Below are 10,492 nucleotides of genomic sequence, written 5' to 3' on the forward strand. Positions count from 1 at the left end.
CAGGAATGTGGGTCCCGATGGCTGGGGAGCCAGACTGGGTAGGAAAGGATGAGGCAGGGAGTAGGTTGAGGCAGGTTGGAAGAGCTTGTTTTGCATAGTCTAGAGTTGAGGAGCTGAGGACAAAAAGTCAACTGGAGCAAACAGCCAAGGGGAGCTGCTACCACGTTACAGATTTTGGAAGCATCCTAGTGGAAGCAGCAGCAGGATTTGGGGAGGACAGACCAGCCCCAGCAGAGCAATTCTTGGGAAGGGAGGCAAGTCACTGGCCAGAACCTCTCAGCACTCAGAGAGCCAAGGTGGGATCCATGGGCTGTGTTGGACAGTGAATCAGCACCACCCAGCAGGACCCCCCTGAGCCCCAGCCTCATCCTTCACAGCAGGCAGATGCTGCAGCTCCTCACCAAACCCTGCCCATGGAAATAGGCCAAGACAAACTCAGTCAAAAGCCAGGGCTGTTGAACCCACAGAGGCAAGAATCCACTACCAAGCTACCACACCACCCTTAGGGATGAACAAGCTCTTCAGAGCCAGGTCTCACTCTCCACTGGCAAGGGACACTCAGATAAACTGGGTTGGATTCTGCTTTTCTCCCCAGTTAGCCTGCCAACACAGACCACCCCCGTGAGCCTGCAGGGCTCTCACAGGCTCTGCACCCTGCAGAGATCTGCCCAGCCCCTGGGTACCACACTGTACCTGCCTCTCCTGAGAGCCCTGGGAAGCTGTGCTGCTCCAGCCAGGCTGGGCAGAGACAAGCATCCCAAAGACACAAAACCAGGGTAACAACAATGCATTCTGATGCGTAAATGCATCTGCTATAAACGAAGTAGTTAGCAAGAAGTCAGGAGAGTGAATGTACTAAACAATCCCACAAGCTGAGACAACATTTAGGTAGTGAGCACAAACCAGGGTGGTGGAGACAGACACAGACTGAGGGCACCAGCAGGGCAGGAGGCTGGAGTCCTCTCAGCAATTCCACCTTTTTGATCTTTGTGCCACAGGGAAGGAGGAGAGGGGAACAAGTGTCACACTGGGCTTGAAGTCAAATAACCCACAAAGTATCTTGGGTCCCTTCACAGCTTCACAGCCAAGGAATTACTGAGCAGCCCAGCAGACAGGCAGAGCACAAGACACACTCTGTGCTGCCCAGAAAAGTGTGGTTTCCCTGCCTCAGGAGTGGATTCAGCTCCCACTCCAGAGGCCAACTGGGATAACAAGGATCCAACAGATTCACAGAAGCCCCAGACTGGTTTGTGTTCTAACCACTAGATGTGACTGCATCCCATGTGTTTTGTGACTGGAATACACTTGGTACTCAGGAGCAACAGCTTCAGAGAGATTACCTGGTAAAATAAACAGGAAGCAGTTGAGAGTTAACAGACACCTGGCACCCAGGGCAACCACACTGGTGACAAGGACCCAAACCACAGTAAGGTCTCTACAAGGGCATTTCTTTTGATATTACTTTCTCTTCCTAAGAGACCCTAAGAAAACAGGTTTCCTTTCAGCACTGAAATTTCACCCTCTTCAGTAACCAAGCCTCTCTAAAGAAGCCTCCCAAGAGACCCATTTCAGCCAGAGGATTCCCACAGTCAAAGCATATTAGAAACAATTCCAGAAGAATGGGATTAGAGGCTTCGGGCTGAGCAAGGAACATCCTTGTTTTTCACTTGGTAGAAAGAAAGTGAGAGTGTGTCAAGAGTCAAGTCATCCAAACAGCCTGTGTTCTCATGCTGCTGCTCAGGCAAAAGGTCCTTCCAACAGGGAACTGCTTCAGCACAGAAAGGCTCAGCAGAAAAGGCAGGCCTTCCAGTAAGAGCTTCTTTTCAGCTCTGCTGGGCATCAACTAATCTCACCATAAATGCAGAGCACACAGTTAAATTTAGGTTGCTATAGAAACAGATTAAAATATCAGCAGCCTTTGTCTCCTTACCTGTGAAGTCCTGGGCTGACCAGTGCTATCAGAAGGGACAGTGCTGGGACTATGCTGGGGCTTGCCCTCCAGCCAGGAAATCTTCAGAGGATTATTGATCAGGCCAACTTCATTCTTCACAGCCATCTCCTACCAATGAAAACATTCTTCCATCACAGTCTGAATTTCAGACCCCACTCCCTCAGAGGTCACAAGAGTTTCGCCATCTCAGCCCAGCATCAAGGCCAAGCAGGGCACAGACAAGGGGGATCCCACAGCTGCCCCCCATGAGAAGCACCCTTGAAGGTCCAGACCTGCACCAAGCATGGCCAGAACATGTCCCTGCCAGGGCTTTGATCAACAGCTCCTGGGCAGTTCTGGGGTTCTGTGATTATTTGACACAAGTGAAAGAACAGGTGACAAGAGCATAGACTCTTGCATAGAGTAGGTTGATGGAACTACTGAAACTAAGGGAACTGATGAGCTGTCTTTCCACAGTCACATAAATTGCTGTAACTCACAGAGAGCCAAGATACTCTGATTTCTTTTAAACTGCAAATGCCTGATACAGCCTCTAAAGCTCCTGAAGCCCATCTCCACAACAGGCCACTCACCTTCAGTGAGGGCTGATTCAGTGGCTCAGTGCCTGCTGTTGGAAGCAGTGTCTCTTTCCTCAGCCTTTCACATGCACAGCCTGTTTGTTTATGTGCAGGATCTGATCTGGGTCGCTGCCTCCAGCTCTGCCACTCCCTTCCTGCAGCTCTGCCTCCAGACTCTCATTACCCTTCTCCACTGCCGTAATGACACAGCAGTGTCTCAGGGCCCCCAGCCTGCCATCCCTCCCTCCTCCAGCACCCCTCCTGTCCCTTCCCCACTGCACACAGCTGGGGTCACACAGCTGGGGCCCCCCCAGACTCACAGCAGCCTTCACCGTCGCAAATTCCACGACTGCACTCCCAGTCTTCCTGCTGGAGATGATCAAATTGAGCACCTCTCCATACTGCCAGGCAAAGGGAGAGAGAAGTTAATTACAGGGCCAGGAGAGAAGTCAAGTTCACCTGTGGAATGAAAGCAGTGAAAACATGTGTTTTCACAGACATGAGGCTTAAGCCATCACCCTTTCTTACATGATGCTTCCACTGATCCCAACCTGTCATAATTCCCATCCCTCCAGGAAGTAATCCTGGGCAGGCATGGAGCTCCAAATGTTGCTTCCAGCAAGACCCAGCTCAGTGTCAGAGCTACAGGAGGTACTTGCATGGAGGGAAAATAAAGACCACATGCAGGGATTTATCAGATGAAAGGCTCCTCTATTCCTGCCTCTGAACTTCCCCTGCAGCTGATGTGCAGGGCTTTCAGTGGAGGCAAAAGTGCACCTTAACAGGCAGACTTCTGTCCAGGGCAGAGGAAGAGCTTGGAGTCACTCTGCTTCAGCAGGAGTCCCTGCTGGGCATAAGACAGGGGTGAGAATTGGGAACCAGCTCACAGCTCATGGATCATACTGATCATCTCTGAAAATGGCATGAGAAAGCTGGAAATGGGGAAAAAAAAAGTGAGCCACTCTGGTCTATATGGAGCTTCCCAGAATTTAGTGTCCTTTCCTACACCATTTAGGGCAGGGGAAGATCAAGTAATAGGGAGGTGTCAGACAGGACCTTTTGTAGGATCCTCAACAGAACATCTTCTGAGTATCCCCCTCTGGTCTCATCTTCCTTCCTGCATTTCCATTTCAGCTGGGAAATAAAGGTGACAAGTTAATTTTGTACCTTTGAACAGGTGATGCCACTTCCAATGCTGAGTTTGCTATTTACAACTACACTCCAGAACTGCCAGAACAGGGATTTCCACACCAGAATGTGGAAAGGGAACAAATCCCCTGGGGAAGAGGAGAAACACTGCATATGGAAATCCTCAAGTTAGTGCCTCAAAGCCTAATAATGGCCACAGCAGGGCAATAAGCAGATGTGTCCCTGTGCCTAAAGCAGAAGTAATGCAATTTCAGGCTCAGAAATCTAGAGCAGGCAGCAGAGGAAAGGGTGAGGGAGGAAAGGTATTTTCAAGGCGGCAACAGGAGCTGTTCCCACGTGTGACACACACCAGAGAGAGGAAAGTCACCCCACTGCACAAAGGGACATGCCAGCTCAGCAGAGCTGAACTGTCCCCTCTGCTCTCCAAAGCTGCATCATGTTCTCTTGGTTTTCACCAACATCCAGCTTTATCAGGATGTTTTACCTTGAGTTTGGGAGTTATTCTGCCTTCTGCCCCATTTCTTGTATGATTGCCTAAAGAGGGGAAAGGAGAAAGAGATGACAAGGACACAGGTGAAAACTCCTTGACTAAAGAGCATTTAGTACAGAACTTCCCCTCCTCCCTGAACCTACACAGGGGAAGAGCAAACACTCCTGGGTTCCCACCAGACCATTCAGGCCCAGAAGTCTTGTGCAACACTGTCCCCAGGCTCATCAGCACTGACTGAACACTGCACAGCAGCACTGCCCCCTTCTTGGATGCACAGACTTTGTCATGATCCAGGCTAGAAGCAGCTGGGTAAAAATACAAGCAGGAGACCTGTCAGATCCTGCAGCTTTGTTCCCTGCAAGAGGGTCGTGCTGCTGGAAATGAGCGTGGAAAAATTAAGGGCAGACACAAACCAGTTTAGCATTACCTAAGAATTTAATCTGGCCCTGCAACTAAGTGCTTTATAATGATGGGCAACTGCTCAACATCCTCAATTCCCGATATGGGAAATTAAGGTAAGAAAGGCCAGGGTGGGCTGAATGAATCACAGGAAAACCCTGATGACAAACAAAAGAGCTTCTACATTTAGACCTCTGGTGTTATTAATTTTTTTAACTCATTAAATCAGTATTTCCTGGCAGATTTGCTGCTGATCTTTGTACAAAGCTGGGATGAAGTCTGTGTACGCCCAAGGAACATGAGACTCAGGTTCCAGAAAGAAAAGCTTCAGCACCCACAGACTAAACAACACTTGATTCCCAACATGGAGTCTCTTTTGAATGACAAGGAGTGAGAACCTCCAAGGGGATACAGAGCAGTAACCCACTGACAACACTTATTTTTTGCAACCTTGAATCATTGCCCATGGTGCGTGTGCAGCACTGCTGCTTCCACTGGGACAGACAAGCAGCATTTGGGCTCCCTCCAGCTTAACTGTGGGGCCCCACCCCAGACCATGGAGGTTCAGGGCTTTGGAACAGGAACTGGGAAGGAGCAGCAGTCCTGTGCTCCAGAGCAGCAAGCCATGGGTGAGAAAGCAGCCCCACAGAAATCCCAGCCTTTTGACCTATCCCCGAGAAGGTGCTAATCAGGATCCCATCCAGAGCACCGTGCCCAAGGTAGGAGGCTGCACCTGTGTGGAGCTCCCCTACAGGGGAGCTGCAGTCCCCCCTGCAGGACTTTGGCTGAGGGCTCCAGGCTCATCTCCTCTCACCTTGGAGATGCTGCTCCCTTTCAAGCCGGATCTGCTCTTGAATGAGTCTCTGCTGCTCCTCCAGCTGGCGGGAGCCTTCCTCTCGCAGGCGAATGATCTGCAGCAGCACAGGACAGCAGGGTCTGAGGGCACAGCTCCAGGGCTGCAGCCTGCCAGGGGCAGCCTGTGTCCTGCACACTTCCTGGGCAATCCTCCTGCTAGTTCCCCTGTGACAGCTTCAGTGCTCCTCAAGCTGTGCCCCCCAAGCTCCTAGTGACAGCCCCCATCAGGCAGCACATGGCAGGCAGCTGCTGCTGTTGTCTGCTGGGCAGGAGGAAAAGGGCAGGCAACAAATAAAATCCTGGGACTGACATAAAGGGTGGCTCCCAAGAAGATGTAGACTCCCTGTGTACAAGGAGTCTCATGGAAAAGATGAGGGGTCCTGGGCACAAGTTGCCCCTGGGGAGATTCCCATTGAACACAAGAGGTAAATTTTTCACCAAGAGGACAGTCAAACATTGGAACAATCTCCCAAGGGAAGTGATGGATTCCCCCACATTGGACAGTTTCAAGTCTCAGCCTGACAGGGTGCTGAGCCACCTCATATCAACTGTAGTGGTACCTGGAGGGGCTGGACTGGGTGATCCTTGGGGTCCCTTCCAACCTGGCATTCTAGAATTTGCCAGACTGCTACAAAAGCCCACCAATCCAGCAGGCTGAAGGACTGCTGAACATTTGCTGCAGCTCCTCACATGGTTTCCATTCTGATTGTGAAGACTTTCAGCAATTCTTCTCAAAAGCAGAAAAATTAAGAATTTATAATTACTTCTTGTTCTAGTGATCTTGTTATCTTGATCTCCTCCTCTTCACTCTCATGAGCCTGGGCTTCTCGTTCTCTGGCTTCAAGATCTGCAGAGAAAGCAACAAAATTAAAACAATACAAATTTTCTCTGCTGATGCTGCTAAAAAGGTGGATGGGAAGATCACAGACTTGGCTACACCCATACTCATTTCAAAGCAGAGCCTGATGGCTCTGCTGCCCCTGCTCTGCCCAGGCACACCATGTACCAGCACTCCCAACAGTCACCAAAACCCCCAACTCCCTCCCCGAGCAGCCCCAGCCATGGCTGCAGGAGGTTCCACCTGGGTACTGCCCTGCACTGGGAAACCCCAGCCACGGCAAACAGGCAGCAGATGGACCAGTGGTGACCTCCAGCTGTAGAAGCAATGCAAACACTCAGCTGGCAAAAGCTGTGAGGCAGAGAAAGTGAAGTTTTGATTGTATTACCAAGCTTTACTTTCTTCCTCTTCTCATCCAGCCTCCGTGTCCTCTCTGCAGCCTGATGCTTGGCCCTCCTCACCTTGTCATACGCCGCCTGCCAGGGACCCAGCACAGGAACGTGACACAGCATGGAGCAGATGACATGGAAAGCAGGGAGTAAAGGGGAGATCAGACACTTAAACACTGCAAACAGAGGTGGAGCATTTTCTGCTTTCTGCTGGCATTCCTCCCAAAGGTGGTGGAAGCCAACAGAGATGTCCTGAAAGCATGAGAAGAGGCCCAAGGATATCTGGATGGAGCGTGGAAGGGTGAGGAAGCCCAGGGGTAACTGCAAAGTGTGCTGGAGAGAAAGTCTGACCCACCTTCAAACCATTCTGGTTTCCTGAACATGCCAGAAGTAGCTTTAGGGGCATCAGGTTTGGTTGGGAGCAAAGTTATACAATTAAAAAGGTCTATTTTATTTTAAAGATTTATTCACAAGACACAGGTTTGACCCACACTAACATGTTAGATCAAAGAGCCCCAGAACTCCCCAGCAGCAGCAACACATCAACATTCATTTAGCATCACAGAGACTTCAGAACTGGGGTAAACTGGCATTTTCACTGTTCCCTGTTTAGACCAGTTGACAATGCTCCTCAGCCCACACAGAACCTTTCTGCAGCAGGTGAAGCACAGACCAGCACAAATGCTCCAACACTACCTGTAGAGCAGCTGCACAGGAAAGCCCTGCTCTTGTTTTGCAAACCAGAAAGGCTGGTGTTTTCCCTTCCTGTATGGGAAGGGTTTGCTAAAAGCTTTTTCCTTTTTAAAATGTAGAAGCCAAAAAGTGATTGAAGCTGAAATCTTAATTGGCCCTCGGGGAGGGGGCAGAGATTGCAATCTTTGCCAGTGTTTGCAAAGAGAAGAGCTAATTAATGTGTTTAAATCTGATCATCCCAAACTGCAACGTGCCTTCTCTACTGAGTTTATCTGGGTAGAGGTACTTTTCATTTTACTTTGTTGTAATTCCTTCCCTTCAGGTCCCCAGATGACTTCCAGGCCTTGAGCAGCAGCCACCCAAGTGCCTCCTCACAGCAAGGAAAGAGTCTGAGCTGCACGAGGCAGCTTGCAGAGCTCCTGCAGCCAGAGAACAGAGATGGGGACTATGCTCCAGCTTTGCTGTTCACATGCCCCTTGTGCCCCATGGAAAGAAAGGCTCTGAGCCTCAGCAATTACATCTGGGTATTATTTATTGGCCAGACCTTGGCTTCAAGGGAACTGCAAAGGCCCTGTTGTCATGGGAATTTAATATGTCTCTGAGTCAGTGCTGCTTATCATGGATTTTTTCAACAGGATATGCCCCAGCCCAACACATTATTAAAGACAGTATCTCCCCCTTGCAGCAATTGGACAGAGCTGCTCCCAGCACATCAGATCAGAAGAGGAACATTTGTCCAGGTTCTTATCTGGCCCCTATTATTTGATCTCACGGAGAACTACAGGGAATAACAGATGAGACTTGCATTCCTGAGCCAGAGAAGAGAGCAGGACAGAGAGAAACAGTTTCCAGCACTTCTCCAGCCTGTAAGGAGTAACCCCCCAGGCTCCCAAGCCCCCGTGGGACAGGCATCCTTACCCTGGCTGCTGCATCTGTCAGCACGGCCAAGGCCTGGGACAGCTGGTGGAAAACTTCCGCTGGGAATGAGGAGAAAACCAAGTTAGTGGCCTGAAGAGCAACGAGGAAAGACAATCCCTTGTGGAAGAGGTCTGCAGAACATCAGAAAGGAGAACAATCTTCCCAAAGCATTTGTAAGCCACCCTAGAGGCAGGATCATCTCAAAGGACAACATTTGTCACGTTATCTTCAGGGCAAATTAAGAAACAAAAACTGGGACCATTCCATTGTAACAGACATCATGAAAACATGAACAATTAGAACACCAAGTTTCACAGAGTCAGGGCCTTGTCTCCAACAGGCTGAGATGGGCACTGCCTGCAGATAATACCATTTCTAAGTTTGTTACTGAAGGTTTGGCTGTTACAGGTATGAATTGAAGTAGTGACCAGCCAGTGAATGCTGGGGACAGTGTGGCCAGAGGTCTGGGACCCAAGCAAGATCTCGAGTGGTGCAAGCAAAATTTCAGCACCAATGTTACTAAAACAAACATGTAAACATTCAGCCTTGCTAATCAGAGCTCTCCAACAGTGACAAAAGTAACTCCTAGTCCTGCACACCTGTACTTTCCCTGCCACACCCCCAGGCATGCCCCTGGTCCCACACAGAGACAGCCCTGCAGTCAAGCAGAGCCACTGGCAGGAGCCTGCACGTGTGAAAACAAACACCCCCAGCTGCCTGTGTCTGCACAGTCCCATCTCACCTGCTCGGGGTTTGTCCGGGTTCTTGTCTGGGTGACATGTCAGGGCCTTCTGCCTGTATGCCTTCTTAACCTGCAGAGCCAGAGGTGACATTTACTGCTTGGTGCTTCTTAGTCCGCGTGGAGAAAAACAACTTGGAAAAAAAAACAAACCCAAAACCAACCCCAAAGCTGCCCAAACAAAAAAAAAATTACTACTCAGAGGGTTTCTTTTGTTATTTTTGTGTTTCTTTTTGTTTAACTTAAACCACTCCTCCCCATCCTAAGCAGAGGGCTGGGGCTGACCCAGCATTCATTACATGATTAGATGTGCCCCCAGCTCCAGGACCCACCTCAGCTGGAAAGGCAAACAGCCCCTGTGACAGCAAGGAAAGCTCAGTTCTCAGCCTCCACACAGCAACCTGTCCTTTTCACTCCCTCTGCCTTTCAAAGTCAGTAGTTTTACTCCCAGGTGCACTGTGTTTCAGCAGTCAAACCTCCCTATCTTCACAGCCAGGGCTGGTTCTGCCCTGGCAGTTTTCTAGCTCGAGGAATATTGTGCTTTTGCAGCTGTAACTTTGGGACAGAGAAAAGCACCATTAGCTGTGCAACAGCCGAGCTCAGCGAGGTGAAGAAGTGTTGGCCAAAAACTGTTTCATCTCGTCTGTACTTCTAAGAAAGACCGGCAGCTTTCTGAGCTCAGTCACTCCTAACTCCCCGAGCTGCCCTCTCCAGGGAAAGCTCTGCTTGCAAGGGAAGGAAGGGAAGATGCTCTGCTGCAGTGCCAGGCAGTTCCCTGCCAACACCAGCGGCAGGAGCAGTGGCTCAGCTCCACCTGCTGGACACGGCTCTGGGAAGGGAAATGTGCAGCTACAGCCTGAGGGGCTGGTCCCAGCTCCTGCCCGAGCAAAGCTGCAGTTAGGAGGGAGCTCGGCCTCCTCCCGGGCAGCAGGAGCTTGTGCTTCATAGGTACAGGCAGCCTCAGACACATGTCCTGGTTACGCCCACACTGCAGCTTCCAAGCTTTACCCTCTTGTCCTGCTACTGCTCTTTATTGCTAGAGAAAAAGCAAAGCAAAACCAAACCCAAACAACCAGAAACAAAGTCCAAGCAGGAAAATAAAATATTTCAAGTCATTCTTTGCTCAGTTCCTAACGGTTTTACTCCAAGCCCTTCAGAAGGTCACCTTCCCAGCTCAGCTGCTCAAATCTTGTGTTCAGATTTAGCTTACCAACTCAATTAAAGAAAAAAAGGGAAGCAGGGCATTCCACACCCACAAAATGAACCAGACGAGTTCTGGGAACCTGTGACAGCAGTTAGACCGGCCTCTGAACAACGGGGGTTTTGGTAAACACAGGAGCAACTTTCCTCCTGCCAGCACTTCAGAAAACCACGGCAGAGAAACCCCGTCCGGGGCCCGTCGGGCAGTTCTCTCCCACCGCTCCCTCCCCTCTCCAAAGCCGAGTCTCGCCCCACAGGCTGGAGAGGAACACGAAGGGGGAGCGGAGAGCAGCAAAGCCGGCCCCGAACAGCCC

The 10,492-nt window shown here is 50.3% G+C and overlaps 1 protein-coding gene across 1 annotated transcript in view; it reads right to left on the minus strand.

The window, feature by feature from the left end:
* The window catches only part of DNAJC17 (DnaJ (Hsp40) homolog, subfamily C, member 17), a 14,200-nt gene extending 5,128 nt beyond the window's left edge, over nt 1–9,072 (minus strand). Inside the window, exons 1-9 of the mRNA XM_010001467.1 lie at nt 8,982–9,072; nt 8,240–8,298; nt 6,628–6,715; nt 6,166–6,248; nt 5,361–5,457; nt 4,142–4,191; nt 3,565–3,642; nt 2,829–2,909; nt 1,931–2,059 (exon numbers count right to left, since the gene is read on the minus strand). Of these exons, the coding sequence (XP_009999769.1) occupies nt 1,931–2,059; nt 2,829–2,909; nt 3,565–3,642; nt 4,142–4,191; nt 5,361–5,457; nt 6,166–6,248; nt 6,628–6,715; nt 8,240–8,298; nt 8,982–9,072 (756 nt within the window). The remainder of the gene's footprint in view (nt 1–1,930; nt 2,060–2,828; nt 2,910–3,564; nt 3,643–4,141; nt 4,192–5,360; nt 5,458–6,165; nt 6,249–6,627; nt 6,716–8,239; nt 8,299–8,981) is intronic.
* Nucleotides 9,073–10,492: the final 1,420 nt, after the last annotated feature.

Source organism: Chaetura pelagica, unplaced genomic scaffold (genome assembly GCF_000747805.2).
Source record: "Chaetura pelagica isolate M959 unplaced genomic scaffold, ChaPel_1.0 scaffold587, whole genome shotgun sequence".
NCBI classification, from domain to species: domain Eukaryota; kingdom Metazoa; phylum Chordata; class Aves; order Apodiformes; family Apodidae; genus Chaetura; species Chaetura pelagica.